This window comes from Musca vetustissima, unplaced genomic scaffold (assembly GCF_032173495.1).
Source record: "Musca vetustissima isolate MV318-11 ecotype Yass unplaced genomic scaffold, APGP_CSIRO_Mvet_v1 utg597, whole genome shotgun sequence".
In the NCBI taxonomy this organism is placed as follows: Eukaryota; Metazoa; Arthropoda; class Insecta; order Diptera; family Muscidae; genus Musca; species Musca vetustissima.
The window spans coordinates 2,437-23,243 of record NW_026879685.1 but is presented as its reverse complement, the minus strand read 5'-3'; the positions used below and the strand labels follow the sequence as shown (position 1 = coordinate 23,243).

At 35.1% G+C, this 20,807-nt stretch overlaps 1 protein-coding gene across 1 annotated transcript; it reads left to right on the top strand.

Annotated features, from left to right (window-relative positions):
• Window positions 1-1,210: 1,210 nt before the first annotated feature.
• LOC133324747 (mucin-19-like) lies at window positions 1,211-20,193 on the top strand. Its single transcript, XM_061533587.1, has 8 exons — window positions 1,211-1,376; window positions 1,502-1,603; window positions 1,778-1,850; window positions 2,166-2,323; window positions 7,460-7,574; window positions 7,639-8,060; window positions 19,404-19,920; window positions 20,075-20,193. The coding sequence occupies exons 1-8, from the start codon at window positions 1,248-1,250 to the stop codon at window positions 20,191-20,193; spliced, it is 1,635 nt and encodes a 544-aa protein (XP_061389571.1). The 5' UTR covers window positions 1,211-1,247.
• The last annotated feature ends 614 nt before the right edge of the window (window positions 20,194-20,807 follow it).

Below are 20,807 nucleotides of genomic sequence, written 5' to 3'. Positions count from 1 at the left end.
TTTTCGATCCACCCTATTGAATGTATAAATTTTTCTTGCAGAATCTTAAACAGCGTCCCCGAAACATTTATTTGTGATATTTATTTATTTCATAAACCCCTGCTCTAATTATGGCTAAAAATCGGATATCTGGTCCATAGTGAAGTGGGCCAGAGATTCCATTCCAACCATTAAAATAAAAGTAAACGTAATTGTTTCTTTGTATCAAAAATGTTATTCCTTACTGTATATATTTCCAACAAACGTCTAATTTCCTCTCAACCGACACTGTGCAGACAATATAATATGCTAAGCAATCCATGTTTTCATCTTGAATTGTCATATAAAATAAAAAAAAAAACAGAATTAATACTCGTTAGCATGCAACATGTCGGTATTTAGGTTATCAACTTAACCCAGCAGAAATATTTCAAATCATCTGAGGTCATCTTAACAATCATTGTCATCATCATCGGCATCGGCTTCGACAACGCCGTCATTGTCATCCTTATGACGATGACAACGGTACCTTAACCCCCTTTCGAACATAGTTTTTTTTTTCTCTCGTCTGCTATAAAAGTTTGCAAACACACACACACATACACAGAGAACATCGCATAATAACCTACTCGAGATAATACCGAATTAAATATTTATGTTTGAAATTCAAGTAGGAAATGAATGCTGTTCTTTGCAAGGAGTAAACAAAAGGAAATCAAGGTTAGATTTTATGTCGCTTTTCATGCAATGAAATATTAAGAGCTTCGGTGGATAAATTTATTAATATGGGTTTCTGGAGAGAATTTGAAAATTTTTAAAATTGTGAAAATTTTTACTACAGAACAAACTTGTGAAGAAAGTGTCAAAGTGGGGAGGCAATATATGCCCTATTAAAGAACAGAAGCCTGCTCATATACATATTTAGAATATATTTAACCACTACTCCAAATGAAGTTGCGGACACTGATGTGTGTATAGATGTCCACAATTTCCTCGATGATTATCTTGAGAAATGGACAACTGTCTACACTATTAACTATTTTCCTTCATTTTTAAATACAACAAATTATCAAGCTCTCAACATCAATTTGATATTAATCTTCATAATATTATTTTTTCTCATTTCTTTTCAGCCTTTAGAATATAGACAACATCCATAGAAACACTCACTCACACACACCAACACACATACATCCAGTCATTGACTAAAGACAACTTCCTCTCTCTCTCCAACTGGCATTTGTAGCAGATTTATATCTGCTCAGAGAATGCCATATGAAAGAATGCACCACACACAACTGCATCAGACGACAACCGGTAACGGTATGATGGACTCGTTAAGCCTGCAATTACGAGATGCGGAAACGCGTCGTGCGGAAATCGAGAGAGCACATCAGGTAAGCCTTTAGTGGGGGCAATTTTAAGTGATAGCAAATTTAATAAATTAGTTTAGATTAACGGCTGAAAACGGCAAAAACAAAATCACTGAGATGTGAAAATAAATTTTGAAAATTGTTTTCAGGAAACCTTGGCACAAATTCGCACTCTCAGCTCCTCGGGCAGTCGTCAGGACATAGAAGCCATAGAAAATTTACAATCTCGTGCCAGAGAATTGGAGAAAAAGGTAAGTTTGTGGTGGATGGAATGAGATTAGTGGTGGAGTGTGATAAAGACTGCAATATTTTTATAATCGAAAATAGATAACGGTTAAACGAATTGCATTTTTATCGCAACGGGACCGCAAGAAATATAAAAAAAAATATTAAAAAATCTATAATATAATCTTCTGGTTTTTTAGGCTGCTTTGGAAAATGTCCGCTGCGAAGAATTACAAATTGAGTTATCCGCTGCCATGAAAACAAAATCTGCCCGCGCCAGCAATGAAGCAGATCTACACAATATGGCGGAAATGCGCAATGCTGCCGAAATGAGAAATCTAAATGAAATGCGCAACATTCAAGAGATGCGCAATAATGCCGCCGCTGCAGCAGCTGCTGCCACCGCCGCCTCCAATATGAGAAATATGTCTGATATGCGTAATGCGGCCGAATTGCGAAATATGACCGCCTCGGATATGCGCAATTTAACTGAAATGCGAAACATGTCGGAAATGCGTCAAATGGATATGCGAAATGCCGCCTCAGATATGCGTAGTGCCGCTTCGGATATGCGTAATGCCACATCAGATATGCGCAACATGTCCGATATGCGTTCGACAATTGGCGTCTCGTCGAGTGGCCCACCAGTATCATCGGGCACCACCACATCGGTTACCTGGGCGCCAACGATCGGTCGCGAGGATCAGGGTTCAGAGATCGATATCATAATGGCTAAAATTGAACAGGCACGTTTATCTCTAGCTAATGTATGTCCGTTTCTTCTTTTGTCTTTTTTGTGTGTCAAAATACACGTTTCATGTCAATCCATGAATGGTTCATGACGTCACAGTTAGTAATACATGCACCCCGTGAAAATATCCCCAAGCGCTTTTGATGCAATTGAATTTTATTCTCTTCTTATGTTATTGTTGTAGTTTAGATTGTTTAATTATTTTTAAGTAGTTTTTGTGTTTGCTTTGTATTTGTTATATATTATGTTTTATATATAATATTTTTTGTATATCGATATTTTTATAAGAATATCTCACAAAGTGTTCAAGGGACAGTATTTGATCAGTACCAGTCTCTCTGTCACTCTCTATGGATTTGCCATTTTTTCGATGTTCAAAGATTTTTAGATCTGAATATCCTGTTTTTCTTTTTGTTTTTTTTTATTTTTTTCGAATATAATGTTTAAAAAATTTAGAAACCCGGTTCTTTTTTCCTCGAAATTTATTTTTTGGAATTTTAGTGACATGAACAAATAACGCAAAATTTGTTGAAATATATGTACCATTAAAACATTAAAATATCGATTTCTCCTCTTGGAGAACCCAACATAAAATTATATGAGGAATATTTTTGTAGAATATTGCGAGGATTAAAAATTGAATCTTGTTTTAATTGGAGTCCGGTTTAATAAATTAAGGACGAAAAGGACACATCCTTGTGTCTGCTTTCGAGCTAGAAGGGCGAAATGTTTTACAAAAAAATCCTCATTCGATTTGATCTGAAGTAATACTTACAATAACTACAAATCAATTATAATAGTAATTATAATAAGAAATTATCACGTCATATCTCCGAACTTATGGCGAATTTTTCCTTCTGGGGTTTTCATATAATCACCAAGGTCTTTCATCCCCATTAGGAACTTTCTACCCCCGCCCAAAATCTTGTCGCACAGTGCAATTATATTTAAATCCATAATTCAAAGTCCTCATAAGTTGGAGGTTTTTTTCCGAGATAATTGTGATTCGAGTTATGGAAGTTCGACTGGAACTATCCCATATAAAAAAGGTGAACCAAAGTGACGAAATTTTGCATAGCCTAAACTAACCATAAAATTATATTTGACCCAACCATATTAAGTCTAAAACGGCTCAGATAAAATATAAATAGTCCGATTTGATGTTTGTCCAATCAAATGGGAATTTGTCACATTCAACCAAATACCTAAGAAGCGATTCCATAGAAAAAATCCCAAGGAGATCTGTAACTTATTATGGAAATTTTTTACTAAAATCTCAAAATTTGTTATGCTGCTACTAAACATTACTAACCATGAACCGATGTTGCTTATTTTGACAGGGCAGTTTATAAAATGTTAAGGATTTTTTTAGATAGTAAATGGCGCCCAACTTATTTCCATATATATAAAAGAGCTCAGACTTAAGTGAGTGACTGACAGATCATCGCCCAGACGAAACGGCTAGAGCTATATACAGTAAAACGTGCTCAAAAAAGGACAGTTAATAAAATGTTAAGGATTTTTTTAGATAGTAAATGGCGCCCAACTTATTTCCATATATATATAAAAGAGCTTAGTGTTAAGTGAGTGACTGACAGATCATCGCCAAGACGAAACGGCTAAAGCTAGAAATGCTGAGTGTGGGTTGTTCTTGGTTTTTGCAAATTCTAACTAGAAGGGTACGAAAAGTACTAAAATATACCAAATATGGCACCCTATGTATTAGGCGAATGAGAAGATCTAGAATTTGGAATGTGAGTCACTGATGGAAAGTTAGAAAGATGTGCAAAAGGGTTTGTGGAAATTTGACCTATAAGTGTACTAAAAGTACTAAAATTTACTAAATTTAGTTCCAATTGTATATATATATATATATATTGAACATATTGAACAAATATAGCTAGAATCTTCAAATTTTAAATGGAATACAGGTAGGGAAGTGGTGTTGATGTACGGAAATGGTTTAAGACATTCGTACTTATGTGTATAAAAAGTACAAAATGGTACTAAATTTGGTACTGTTTGCATTCAGTTAAGTGTGTAGAGATGGAATCCTGATAATCGGAATTAGGACTACTATTGGAGTACAGGATTGAGGTAGCTTTGCAAAATCGTTCTTATTTGTACAAAAAATTTACAAAATGGTACTAAATTTGGTGCAAGATGGATTTATGTGAACAGATTTAGCTGAAGTCTTCAAATTGGGAATTGAAATGACTGTTGGAGTGTAGGACTGAGGTAGAGTATGAAATTCGTACTTATTAGTACGAAAGGTACTATATGGTACTAAATTTAATACAATTTGGGGTTTGCTTGGAAGGATAGAACTGAAAACCTGAAATTTGGAATTGAGATTCCTGTTGAAGATTGAGCTATAGAGACATGTTTGGAAACTCGTATTTATGTGTACGAAAAGTACTAAACGGCACTAGATTTGGTACAATTTGGATTTTGGTTGAATGGAGAGAGCTGGAAACCTAAAATTTTGACTAATGGTTGATGTTGGAATATAGAATTGAGATATGGAAGCATAGTATTTATGTGTACTAGATGGTACTATATTTTGTACAACGGATAGAGCTGGACTCCAGAATTTTGGAATTAAAATTACTGTTGGAGTGTAGGATTGACATAGTTTAGGGATTTTTTTGAATTGAATTTTGAATTAATATTACAGTTGGATTGCAGAATTGAGATATGTCGATAGTTTTGAAAATTCCGCATTATGTGTACTAAATGGTATAAAAATTGGTACAGTTTTGATTAAAGTTAACGGATAGAGATAGTAAACTTAAATTTGGAATAAAAATTACAGAATTTAGGAAGTATTGGAATTTCGTACTTATGGATACGAGAATTACTAAATGATACTAAATATGGTAGAATTCGTTTTGTGTGAGCGGGAATTCTAAAATTTGGATTTAAGTTTGAAAAAAATTGTTTTAAAAATACGTAATTATGTGTACTAAATGGTACTAAGTTTAGTACAATTTAGTTTTGAGTGAAAGGATAGAGATGGATGGATTTGAAAATAGTGTTGGAAATTCGAAGACATAAGTACGAAAAGTACTAAATGGTACTAAATATGGTACAATTTGGATCTCTGTAAACGGATAGGGCTGAACGTTGCAACTTAGTTTACTCTGGGAGTGTAGGAAAAGTACAGAATGATACCAAATCTGGTACAATTTAGTGAACAGATAGAGCTGAAATTCTTAAATATGGACTTACGATTGAAAGCAGGTTTGGAATATTGAGATTGGTTTGGTATATGGTACCAAATATGGTACAGAATGATACCAAATCTGGTATAATTTGGTTTTTAATGAACAGACAGAGCTGGAATTCTTAAATTTGGACTATTTGAAATCAGGATGAGGTAGATTTGGATATTCGTACTTATGAGTACGAAAGATACTAAATTTGGTACAATTTGGACTTTGGTATAAGTAAGATTACTTTTAGAGTGTAGGATTGATGTAGTTTTAGAAATTATTACTTATGAGTATGAAAATTACTAAATTTGAAAAAACAATTGGAGTTGGTTGAATTCTGAGATTTGGAATTTAGATTTCTGTTGAAGTGTAGTATTGAGCTATGGAGACAACTTTGGAAACTTGGAGTTTTATGTACCAATAGTAAATAGAAAATTCACTAAATTTTGAACAATTCGGATTTGGATAACGGAGAGAGCTGGAAACCTAAAATTTTGAATGTTTGTCGCTGACAGAGGGTTAGAAAGAAGGACCCAAGGGGTTTTTGGTACCAATTGGTACTAAAGAAGTAAGTACGAAGTAGCCGGTACTTTTCTAGTTTCCATATAATTAAAATTTTCGTTATTTCTGAAACAATGTTATGAGAGCTGAGTTATAATTACATTTACATCGATTTAAACAAATAGAGTAGTCAAATGACGCCCAATCTTGAAAATCCTGTAAATCAGACGACAACGGTCTGTAGTAGATTAGGTTTTATTCGGGATACCTTAGAGATATGACTACCAAAATTTATTTTAGATAGAAATTTGTTTCAAAATGGGATACAATTTAAATATAATAAAAATACCCGTTATTTTCGAAAATATGCCACGAACGGTTTCTGACCTAAATGTTAACTCAGACCACTTTGTAAGCATGGTAATGCAAGCTTTACGTTACATTTAATTAGTTCAATATTATTATTGTCAGATTTTCTGATCGCTATAGAGGTCATTATTTTTTGCAGAACGTCACATATTTCATACGGTGAAGGGAATCTGACCAAATACTTAGAAAGGCTGTTTAGATGATGACTAGTCAATATTCCGAAAGACAAATCTACCAAAACCTAAACGGACCAAATTTTGTATTTTATGGCGTAAATATTCACCTCTGGAAAATAAGACTTCGAAAATATGCCAGTGTTAAAAAGTCGAGCCGTTGACATATAATTTGTCAAAAGGGTGCAAATATCGGTAATTATTTGCAAAAGCTCAGAATATAGAACCGCAGAAAGGTAGATTTCCGTGGTAGTTGTGTAGGGTATCATATGTTCGTCCCCGTTTGACTTTACTGCTCCGCTCACTGGTTTTATTTTCACTTTAGTTTCCATTCGTGTAATATTATTACCCAATCTGCCCTTCCAAAAAATAAATCGACACTCGAAAGGCTTATTCCAATACATGGACCTAAATTAATTGTTTTCAGTAAAAAAAATACTGTCAACTTTTAAAAAACTTGAAACACAAATTACAAACAATTTTCATCGGCGACAAGGTTAAAACTTACAAAGCACTGCAAATGTGGAGTTCTCCTCATTTGGCGGTTATTACAAAAGAGCGTAGAGCATTTTCAATACTAACAGACGGACAACCCAAGTATTTTTATAATATCACTGCTTACTAAATATCCAATACATTAGATAAACATTTCAGCTCAGAAATATTCGATTTCAATATTTAGAAATAAATTTCAGAATTTCAGGGGGCTGGAAACTGCCAATATACTTTTAAAGATTCAAAGAATTTATGGTATATTTGCATTCTTCAGAATTTATGAAATTCAGAAATTTTATTTCTTTCGATGTGAGCATTTCATAACATACCGCTCATGATTCTAAAAATTGTTCACATTACTATTCTCTGTTTCAACAGGATAATCGAGTTTTGGCCGAACTAGAACATCCCCGGACATCAGCAGCATTATCAGCCATGCCATCAAGTTCCATATTGAATACAAATAGCGAATTTAAAACCATATCAAAAACAGGTAACTACCGAATCAAATTAATTTTAAACAACAAATTCTAATTCAAATCAATTTTTTCTTGCAGAACTTGAAGAAGAACTGAATCGTTATAAGCGAGCTGTATTGGGTGGTACGACCGGTGTAACGGCTGGGACCATTGGCAGTGGTGCTCTAACAGGCTATTCATCGGCCCTTACCTCAAGTCTACCCAATGGCAGCAGTGCTCCCGGCGGTGTTGTATCCAGCCTATCGGCGACTACCGCACACGCTCCGGGCACAGGTCTAACATCCATATCGGCTTTAGTGCCAAACTCAATCGGTGGCATTTCCTCGAGCATGAGCAGTCATGCCATAACCGCTGCAGCAGCATCTGCGGCATATGGTGGCGGGCATGCGGGTACATCGGCGGTGGACAAGCTGTTAAGTGGAACAAGTGGAATCACTGGCATTCCACCATTGCCGGTAAATATTCATACGATGAAGTCTATGCCATCAGCATTAAGTCAGGTAAACTACCACAATTCTTCAACTTCTACTACTACTACCGCTACAGCTAACTATTGATACAACAACTACAGCAATAGCATAGCAATAACCCACCAATCATACATGAGCATACATACATACTTACACCCGCTTAATTCGCATTATAAATCGCTTACTCATGATAATCACTCGCACGCACACACACATTACACAATTTTATCACCCATTCGTCGACATACACTGACTTTGCACAAAGTTTTGTTTTCTGTTTTCCATACTGTACATACATACATCCATATGTTTTCACGCATTTGTGCCTTGTTCGCATATTGAAGTAAAAATTAGGTCCGATAAGTTTTCATTCGCCCCTCACCAGCAACGGCACAATCCATTCATTCATTCATTCGTTCATTGCCTTTGTCAAACCGATTCGAATCAAACACTTCCTTGACCTGTCCAGACACAGTGGATCACCACCGCATTATCATACCACCCCTCGTTTTGTTTCGTTTCGATTCCCAGATATTATCAATGCTGTTCTGTGTGTGTGTATGTGTGTTCGCGCACACATTGTACAGTTTGTATATATGTGTGTATGCGTGCACTACTAGTTACTTCTACGTTACGTAGCAGCTGAACGTTAAGTGGACGTAATGGATGGCGTAATGTTATCGTTTCTTGTTTGCTTCTTTTTTATTCCTATTTTGCCTTTGTTCGTTCTGGCGCTTCCGTTAATGTTTTGTAAATATCAAGTGCCTACCTAATTGTATTGTTTCCTTCTAGTTCATTTCCTTTTGTTTTGTGTCTTTAGTTATCTGGACAGTTGATTTGGCTGTCTGTGAGTGTGTGTGTTTTTTCTTTCTGATATTATCTCAAATGTAATTTTCTGAGCAACGAGATTATTTAATTAATTTCACTTTTTGTTTTTTTTCGTTGATTTTTTGTATGGTTCTGTCACATACAAGTTTACTTCTTCTGCACTATTTTGTTGGAGGATGCTAAGCCAATGTTCGAGAATTATTATTAATTTTCGTCATTTAGAATGGAAATGCGAATGGATGAGATTACATTTTTTCTTAAATTGTCAAGGGATCCAATTTTGTTGGTTGACCATGTGGAACATTTTCTTCGGATGTTTTTATTTTTAAGAAAAGTGTTGTGATTGAGGTTGGCTTTATTTGCAATGAAATTTCCACTATATTATACTGTCACGACTTCTGTTGTAATTAATAATGGGCAACATTTTGGGGACATTCTAAAAAGTGGACCTATCCAACAAAACCCTAAAACGTCAACCATTACCCAATAATTTAGAGGGCATAATTATATGAAGTTATACCTAAATATTGATTACTTCTGTTAGGAATATTTGGAATGACTCTAAATATTCAATATACCGAAAATCATACGATTTTTCTAAACGAATGTCGAGAATTACTATGCCCACAAAATATAAATTTCAGCATCCTTAAATGGAGATATCTTAAAATTCCACATTGAAATACTCAAATAAAATACTCAAAATACTGGAAAAAAAGTTACATGTGGCTACACTAAAAAAGGACCTCTGGTATAACTCATTTTCGGACCGAACCTTTTAGTTTTATATCTCGACATATAAAATACCTAATTTTAATTGGGATGAATCACTTTATAGGGGCTATGCCTAAATTTGGACCGTTACACTATATTTTCGAACCTGATCTTTTAGTTTTGTATTTCAATGTCCTTTAACGTTAGTATGATTCTTAGAATGCCATATTTTGTAGGATATAAACAGACAATTTCGAGTTCAGAATATTCCACATTATATGGTGGAATAAATATGGGGACAACTCCTACACGCGGATCAAATCAGTTGACTATTTTAATATATTGCGGAATACCGTTATATGGGGGCTCGAACTTAACATGCCAGCAGACAAAAGACAACTCTATGCAAAATTTTGGGGTATATCTCAATTCGTTAAGAGACTAGAGTGATTAAAATGGACAGACACATATGTAAATCATCATAGAATTTTACGCTGTTTATATTGGTTGGGGAAAAAGAAATCCATTATTTTTTCGGCAGATGGCTGTACTGATAGATTTCTCCCGAAGTATCGATAAAACAATTTCAGATTTATGCTCGTTGGAAGGGTGACATTTCGAAGTAAACAATTATTTTGCTGTTTTTTGTTTGGTTCATTATGTTGCCTGATACAGGGTGTTAAAAATTTATGTGAACAATGAGAAAATTCGGTACATTTTACAGTTTTTCTTTGATAAAGGCGAAAATGCAAGCCAAGCGGCTACAATTGTGAATGGTGTTTATGGTTCCGATATTCTAACAGAAAATTATGTGCAATCTTGGTTTTGGTTTGGCCAGAAGTGGACAACAGGTGAGGTGGCGTGTTCCACCAACCAACGCTGGGCCACCCATGCTTTTAAAGGTAACTCCATAATGCCTCTCTCATAGAAGTTCCGCTCTTTTTGTAAATCATCATTAAACAAATTTTGCAATGCAAGAAAAATAGGATAATTGCTTGGTGTCAATCCTGGCCTGTGCATTTAAACTTCCCAACCAAGCTTCCGAAGTTTCTGTTGAGTCACTGTAGATGTATGTGTCCTAGGGTTGTCCTGGTGGAAAACGACACCTCTCCTGTTGGCCAATTCCGGCCTTTTCTGGTCAATTGCTATCTTCAAATTGTCCACTTGTTGACAGTAGAGATCAGAATTTAGCGTTTGGCCATATGGAAGCAACTCATAATAAATAATCCCCTTCCAGTCCATTGCATAGCAGAACCTTCCTGGCCGTTAGTCCTGATTTGGCCACCGTTTAAGGTGTTTCACAGTTCTTTGACCACGATCGTTTTCGCTCAGGGTCATCGTGTGTGATCCATTTCTTATCTCCAGTCACTATCCGTTTAAGAAATGTTCAAGGCTTCGCAGATGGATTCCGTTTGGTCAAGACTTCGCAGATAGAGATTCGATCCATGCTATTTTTTTCTGTTAATTGGTGTGGCACCCAAACATCGGACTTCTTTTTGTATCCAGCTTAGTGTAAATGGTCGATTTTTAGCTCCTGGGCGATGTTACGACTGCTAACATCGGTCAACTTCGATCACTTCTCCAATTTTATCGACATTTTCGACGACCGGTCCAATGAATTTCTTTATCCCCAGCCCAATATAACTTTTTAACGAATGTAATAAACGTGATAATAGTTTGGCTCAAATCGGATACTCCATTCGCATCATATTATACAATTAATACAATAATTTTCAACAAAGTGTTTGTTATTTTTTTTTTTTTTTGGGAGATAAAAAAAGATTTGAACCGATATTTCCTATTTTAGAACTTGATTTAAGTTACGTTAATTAAATCGCCTACTCCCTTTGAAAATTATCAAGTTTTTATAATGTACTTATTATTTGAAAATCACGACGAAAACATGTTAATTTTTTTAGAATATTTGTAGGTGGAAAAATCTCGTCATGTAGTATTAAATTTAGGGAAAACCCTCAAGGACTCCAAATAGAGGCAGGATATGTTTTACAAAAAAAAAGACATGTCATCATAAAAATAACTCAATAACTCTATCCTCAAAAAAAATAGATAAGCCTTTTCTTAGCGAAAATAAGCAAAAGTAAAGTTTAAGTAAAAAAAATGCATCACGCCTAAAATTTGACCTATAACGAATTTATCATTCTGGGTTTTTAATATACTCACCAAGGACTTTGGAAATTTCCACCCACGTATAAGTATGACAATGACATTAAAACCCTTGAAAAGAACAAAATAGTTATTGAAGAATAAATACATGACTCATTAACCGTCCTTATTTGATCAGACCTCGTAGTTTGGATAAATATGAATACTAATTCTACTGTGTATACTTTGAGCATTTATTCTGGGACTTCAGACGGGTCTTCTGTAATATATTACAAGCTTAATGTTTAAACAACACTTTAAACACGATAAATCACAGCATATGTTTTTTTTCATAATTTAAATTTAAAAAATTATGTTTCCTGATTATATTTCCTTTCCCCACATCCCCACTCTCATCCTCTCAACTCTTTCAATGGTGTCATTTAGGTTTATATTGCGCTGTTCTGTTTATTATTGTTATTTCTTGAATTTCCGTTATGCATTGCCTTATTCAAATATTTAAAATGCAAATTGTCATCTGTGTTAAATGTTTAATGTTTTTTTCGTACTGTATTTCATTTTGTTGTTGCTTTTGCTTTGAACATTTTTAAATTTTTAATGTTTGCATGCTCTACGCTTTTACTCGTGCAACGTCAAGTACTTTGTTGACTGACTGGATGACTGAATGACGACGCTTGTGACTAAGAGTACTACTTCTAAAAATGTACCCTAACGAGTACACAATTATTAATTATAAACGTGTGTCCATGTGGGAGAGTGAGTGAGTATACGTGAGTGCGTGTGTGTGTGTGACAGAGTCCGTGCCCGAGTACAATGCAAATACAAAAATATATATTTTATACAGATAGGTCTTGGAAAATGGAGAAACACAAACTATTCCTTGGTTTCTATAAACGTAAATTTTAGGGGAAGTTGGTAATGGGTAAGGGTGGGTAATAGTATGTATTTATATATACAATATTGAAAAATTTTAGTCCTTGCTACTCAGGCTACAATTTCAATATTTTATATTCCTTGGACAAATATTTTTTACACAACAAAATTTTAAATATTAGTAAAATACATTTTACACAGGCCTACCTGTAGTCATTTCCCCCATTAAAACAATATAGCCTGGCTAACATTCCGCAACAATCCGTTCAACATATTTTCACATAACTGAACAACAATCGCTTTGTGGAATGCCAGCTCCATATACGAGTATATGGGGTAATAATGTATTAGGCATGTTCGTTCTGCCTCATACTCATATTACCACCGCCACCATAATTTTAAAGAGTTACACTATTTTTTTGCTTTCACAAAAATTTAGTTCATGGTTATTGTGGTTGGAAATTGGTAGGTTCTTTGGCCGGGTGGAGGCTTGCGTGGTGGTTTAAATATAAAATACGATTAGCTTCAATTATGGCTATTATTTAGATCGTTTAAAGGACAACCATCAAATCAACATGGCAATAAAATATATTTTCGTTTTCAAAAATAAATGGGTCAAAATAACTGATAAATGATCGAATCATTATTTTGTAGATAGGCGGCGGCATAGCCAATTTCTTGTATGTGCATGGGGGGTTTGGAGGGCTGTTGTTGTCTACCTGTTTGTGGTTTATTAAAAATGACAAGAAAATTGAGAATAACGGCGTTATTTTTTATTTTAAATGTGGCTTATTTAAAAAAGCCATTGATTCCGATTCACGATTGTGCGGAACATTAAATTATATTGAATTTTATGGCGAAACATCATCCATGGAATGTTTTTATTTAATTTTTTGCGATGAGCTGCAGCATCGAAGATGTAATAAAAAGTAAAGCCAGAGAAATACAACATACCCACCATTATACGACGCGTTTCGCCGTTGCTTAAGAGACTCACCAGTATGCCTGATGAGCTCCTTAATCTACGAAAGCATTACCTAGTTTCTAGGTGGAGCAATTACACTGTGCAGCACTAAAATCTGTATCCCTTAATAAGATCTACAAATTTAGCTTTGAGATAAAATTCAAAAAAAACAACATCATACTCAAAATGGCACAACTGTCAAAAAATATACATTTTCGAATATTTTTGTAATTTTTTTCGCACTGGGTATAGAACATGATATTAACAAAATATGATAGGCAAATAGTCAAAGGAAAAGCAGACAACTCTTCTTAAAACGCCGGTTGGATTGGATGACTTTTTCACATGGTCATACATGGTCTCACAAAGTCTCAAAACTGAACCAATTCACTATGGGTCAGGAATCAACATTTTTGGCAAAAAGTCTATTTCAGGTAGAGCTTATAAAACGTTATATATTTGAAATTGGGGGACTTTGAGCTTTACACCAGTAAACTTTTATAATATTGTGGGTCACTGTTTACAAGTTAGATGCGGTCAAACTCGACATTTTATATTATATTTTAGTGAACATGATTTACATTTGAAAAATGTTATGTAAACCACTCCTCTCTGATATACTTTCAACTTCTTGACTCACAAAATAATGACCTATCTTTATCAAAACAGGCATGCTTTTCTTCTCCATGTAAAATTTTGCGACGTTTGGACCATAATTGCGGTCTCAAAAACAACAGGTGTCTTCATTGGCCAGAACCCATCCTACATGCAAAATTTCTTGAAGATAGGTCCATAACTGTGGCCGTTTACAAATTATAATGGACAGACGGACGGACACACATGTCTAGATCGGCTCAGATAGTCGGCTGACAACATTGTTGTGTAGAAATTAAAATTGACTAACATAAAATGCTGGTGATGAAATAGGAAGATTTTAGTTTCACCCTCAATCAAATTGGCTGTAATCTTCCTAACAAAAATGGTAAATTTTGGTCCACTTTTTATGGTAGCCCCATAAACGGACTCCCCATTATTCCATATTTTGCATTATATTATAAAATTATTTTATAAAATTTCGAAATTTTGTTGGGAAGGTGCCAGAAGGAAGGACCAATATTTCACATCTTCGAACTCGATTTAACTTTGGATGAAATATTAGGTTATGGAAAAAAGAAATCCATTATTTTTATATAGGACTTTCTTTAACATGCTTCGGAATGTCCGATGCTTCAGAATGTCCAAATATTGACCGTTTTGTTGTATTATTTCTTGCCATTTTGAAGGTAATTTCATAATGCCTCTCTCATAGAAGTCCTGCTCCCTATTTGCAAAAAAACTGTAGTAGCCGATTTTCACAATCCTCCCCAGATACCAATTTTTATCATTAAAGAAAAATATGATAATCGTTTGGTGCCAAGTCCAAAAACTTCCAACCAAGCTTCCGAAGTTTCGGGCGTATCACTGTAGATGTGTGTGACCTAGCGTTATCCTGGTGGAACAATACACCTCTCCTGTTGGCTAATTCTGGCCGTTTATGGTAAATTGTAAATGGTTTAAAACAGTTTTATGGTAGATTCCTGAACGGACTCTACGATATGGGATGGTAAATGCCTTGTTAACATCGAAGTGAGGTACCAGCGAAATTCTTTTCGTTGGTCAGCTAAGTACTTCGCTTTGTTACAACAGACATTTGGGTTTTTTGTATAGAAACAATAAATAGCTTCTGGAGAGAATATCCCAACAAAAAACAAAGGGAACTGTTGAGGATCAGTGGCGTGATCCGAAACTATAGTCTTCCCTGCCTTACCCCTCGGCGAACAATACCATACGTTCCCTCTAAAAAATAATTGTTTTTTTTTATAAAAACAACAAACTGGGATTCAGCCTGACTATTTTGCAAAACCAAAAAAAAAAAACAATTTTTTTACTGCGAAATGTCACCCTTCCAACGAGCATAAATCTGAAATTGTTTGATCGATACTTTAGGAGAAATCTATCAGTACTGCCATCTGCCGAAAAAATAATGGATTTCTTTTTCCACAACATAATATTATGTGCAAAATTTGGATGAAATAGGTTATCGTGTGCATCAGCCACCCATACAGAGGAACATTTACATCGACTTCAAATTGTATGAAATGGGTTCGGCTCGAATAATCTTGGGGTCTAATATTGATATTTTGTTGAGGCACATTTTTGTCGTAGAAAAGTAGGTGCCAAATCAGTGCAGTACGTATGAGATCCGTCTATGATTTAGCTGCTCCAATGTCGCTGGTTTGAGCCGATATGTGAGAGCTCGTATTGTCATTGTACAAACTAGTCCATTTTCTCTTAAATGTTGTTATGCAAAAAAAAAATGTCGTATACCACTCAGAAGTTATAGTTCAATTCGCACGAAATAGTCCCGGAATAGTCGACCATTTGCTTTAAAATGGTCCTTTACACTACACATGAGGTGTATATTGTATATGTATATTCAATGTGTCATTCCGATTGCAATAACTCGGAATATTGAACTGAGATCGCAATGCCGGCATAAATTAAAAACAATTGATTTTTCAGGAAATGTGTTTTAAGTTTTCTATTGACTCACTTCAACAGCTTCTCAATCAGAGAGTGTAAGAGGTTTAGCGAAAATCACATTTTTTAATTTGCTGCAGGTCTTGCAGAAAATTTCTCATTGGTTCTTAAATTTTCTTACCAAAAAATTGAAATTTTGATTTTGACGTCATGTCATTTGTAAACCGTGAACCTCAACCTCAACCGTGATGCATTTTTGATCTACGAAGAGCACACCAAACACGACAACCCGTTTTAGCTGTCAGCATTTGGCTTTGGATTTTTATACCCTTTACCACACTGTGGTACAGGGTATTATGTCTTTGTGCATATTTTTGTAACAGGCAAAAGGAAACGAGATAGACACATGGTTCCTTTTGAGAACATGCATAGAATCACTTTCTGAGTCGATTTATGCATGTCCATGTCTGTCCATGTTAAATTGTAAACAAAGTACAGGTCGCATTTATGATCCGAATTGGATGAAATTTGGCATTGATCACTTGTTTGGCCCAAAGACGAACCCTATTGAAATTAGGGAAAATCGGTTCAGATCTAGATATAGCTCCCATATATATATTCGTCCGATTTAATGTAAACGGTCACTATATATCTTTCGCTTTGCACGAAATTTGGCACAGCGTAATGAATTAGGTCTAGAATGATGTGTGTAAAATTTCATATAAATCGGATCAGATTTAGATATAGCTCTAATATATGTTTTCGTCCGATTTAAGGTAAATGGTACACCAAAGTCCCTATGTATCTTTCGATTTGTACAAAATTTGGCACAGCGTAATGAATTAGGTCTAGAATAATGTGCGTAAAATTTCATAAAAATCGGTTCAGATTTAGATATAGCTCTCATATATGTTTTCGTCCGATTTAAGGTAAATGGTACACCAAAGTCCCTATGTATCTTTCGATTTGTACAAAATTTGGCACAGCGTAATGAATTAGGTCTAGAATAATGTGCGTAAAATTTCATAAAAATCGGTTCAGATTTAGATATAGCTCCCATATATATTTTCGTCCAATTTTTTGTAAATGGTGCACCAAAGTCCCTATATGTCTTTCGCTTTGCACGAAATTTGGCACAGCGTAATGAATTAGGTCTAGAATTATGTGAGTTAAGTTTCATGAAAATCGGTTCAGATTTAGTTATAGCTCCCATATACATTTTCGTCCGATTTAAGGTAAATGGTGTACAAAAGTCCTATATATCCTTCGATTTGCACGAAATTTGGGATAGCGTACTGAATTAAGTCTAGAAATATGTGTTTTTAATTTCGTAAAAATCGGTTCAAATTTAGATATAGATCCCATATATATTTTTGTCCGATTTTAAGTAAATGGTGCACCAAAGTCCCGGTTTACATTAAGATATTTTGCTTTAAATTAATTTACATAATTTTGTCCTATTGTTCGAAGCAACTCTATACCTGACCAAAATTTATAGGTTGCAGAAAGACCTGTTTAATTTCATGCTAATGGTCCCTCAAAAATGCGATGTCTGCTAGGATTCCATCTGTTGAATATACCCAAAGTGGTGAAGGGTATCATATAGTCGGCCCCATCCGACTTTACTACTTTCCTTACTGTTTTTTTTTTTTTTTTTTTTGATAGAGAACAACTAATTTTTATATCGAATATCGAAATATTATATCTTGTTTGGAATAGTTTTTAGTTTCATTGCTTAGGAGTCTCAAATGGTGGTCATTATGCTTTAAATGTACATTTCATTTTCTTTTTATTTTAATGATTTTAAGGGTTTGAAATATTACTCATATTTAAGACAAAATCTTACTGCAAAATAAATATCGTTCGTTTTTAAGCTAACTATTTCTTCTTTCGCCAATTAAAAAATGAAAATATTTACTCCTCTTCAATGCTTTCAAAATTCTATTCTATGCTTTTGATATGTGTATCTGTATGGGTGTTGATAATATGTTTTTTTTCTGCTAACGATGGCTTCTGCATGAATGTTTTCCATTTTCTTTTTTTTTATAATAGTCTATCTAACGTTTCTATTCTTCTTGTGTAAATCGACCACCACGCTCAAAACCTTCGTTCGTTCGTTGAAAGCATTCATCATCTCCAAAAATAAAAGGCTTTCATGGTCATCATGTGAACGCTTAACCATTGTTACGCTTTGCGAATATTTCGTGGGTCCAGTTGAAAGGACTCTTTCGTCACCAACCATCATTCATTTCGCTCGGCAGCAAATAGCAGCAACAGCGACATCGTGTGCTTGTGCTTTCATCATCTGTGGGTTTCCTTGCCAGTCAGCTGTGTGGACCCCGAAAAAGATAGATGAAAGGACAAGCAACAAAAAACAAAAAAAAAAGTTCATTAACGACTAACAACTATTTCGCTTGCTCGAACTAACAAAAATACAAAACACTCTCTTCCTTTTTGCTAAAAATAACAAACAACAACTGAAGAAGGAAAAACCCAAAGAAATTATAAAATGATTTCTTTATTTTTTCTATTCTTTTTTCTCTTTCTCTTCTCTCATTCTCTCTCTATATATATATGTATGCTTCTCTTTAATATCTATTATATATATGTGCTGTCGTCATATGTATCTTTGATTTCTTTTTCGTTGTATATCTTTTGCCTCTTCCCCTCTGCGTCTGTTCTACATACAACAATCAAATATACATATATAAAACTACAACTTTCTCGTACAACTTTGTGTTGTGTGTGTCGTAACTGCTGTGATATACATTTCATATCCGTTTCCGTTTCGACTATTATAAAATCGTTTCTTTTCTTCTCGTAAACTTTTTGTGTGTGTGTGTGTGGACAACTACGACAACTACAAACAACTATGGTATCCTTGTTTTATCAACATACTCTAAAATTTACACTCACACACATTCAAACAACATACATACACTCATCACACTGTGATGTGATCAATGTTTCCTGTACATATGTGTATGTGTGTGTGTCTATGCGTCTGCCTTTGTATCCTCATTTGTCTCTGTATTTCTCTATGTCTTTGTTTTTAATAAAAAACGACAACAACAAAACTACACAAAATGCAAATAATTACAACAACAACATCAACTAACCAATGCAATAAAACAAAAAACAACAATAATATTTATCCACCAAAAAAATCAAACAAAAAACGTTGCAATATTTTTTTCGAATTTTCAAATTCGAATTGTCAACACTGTCTACTTTGTATCTTTGTGTGTGTGTACTCAATTTTGCTTATAAAAACAAATAAAAAATCAAACAACCAATTACCAATATTGCAATAATAATAGCGTGGCACAATACAACTATACAATTTACAGAGCACAACTATGCCTATCCTCTCGCTGAACTCGCATAATTTACCCACGGGCACGAACAGTTACTCAGCCCTTGGGCTGAGTGGTACCGGTCCCACACCTGGCCTACCACCATTGGGCGCCTCTCTAACACATCCCTCAATCCCGGGACTGGATACAAGCGCTCTACTCGGCACCAGCGGTCTAACCGGATTGGGTACCGGTCTTGCCGGCACATCATCGCTTTATGGCCTCGGCAGTGGTGTTAGTGGGTTGGCACCCGGATTGCAGAACACTTTTGGTCCACCGCCTTCATTTCTCGACGTGGCCTCGTCCGCATCATATCCCTTCACATCGGCTGCCCTGCGCAATGCTACCAAAATGAAAATGTTGGAAGAGATCGATATACCGTTGACACGTTACGGAAATCGTAGTTCGCCTTGCTCACCGATACCACCTAATACCTGGGGCTTGGATGAATTCCAGGACAGTTTGATGCACAGTCGAAGTGGTTTAGCTTTAGCGCCATTGGATTTAGAAAGTAAGTGTATCACTTGAATTTCAAGTTTAGTTTTGAAACATAATTTTAGTTTCGAAGCAGATCCTTTAGTTTAAGCGCGTAATCGTACTGCTTGCTTCGTTAAACCAATACCCTTACCCCACTTTGTTCTTGTTTCTCATATCGTTTCTTTTAGCTCGCAATCATAATTTGAACAATGGCATCAGTGAACCTCAAGTGGATATGTTAGATATACCTGGCAAAGGACGTTGTTGTGTATTTATAGCACGTTTTCCTTACGATCCACCAGAGTAAGTACCGTACTATATATTTGACCTTCAACCTTTTATAAATGTAATTCCGGAACAGAAAGCTTTTTAAAACTATAAACCATTAAAAATAAAAGTTTTCAGTTTGAATGTGGGGTAGGTTCAGCGGGCCAGAGCCGTAACAAGAATTTATACGATAGGTCAAAAAAGAGACCCACAATGTTGTTTTCTTAAAAGCTATACATTTTTTAATATACTGTTTACGCAGCACAATAAATCACACAGTTACGTTGATATGTGAATAGGCGAGTAGCAGTGACGTCAGCTTTGGCACAGCGGAGTCCCAATGAGTGCGTCAATGCATCCCGAATAATATGGAGTATTGCTACAACCCTCAATTGGCCCTGCGCTCAGTATAGTCATGACTAAGTGCCAAGGCCTATTGTTTGTCTTACTAAAGCTCAGTTCAACCAAGGATCCGCGTCTTTTCTTCCTCCCAATCAAACTTAACTCACCAGCCATCAACAGACTTATTTAGATTTTATGAAATGCGTCTCCTTTTGTTGTTTTCTCCTGAAAGCAGTTGATTCCAATTTGACAGTTTTCCGTAGTGCCGATCTTTATGTGGGGACTATGTCAATCCAGTACCAATATCGAAAT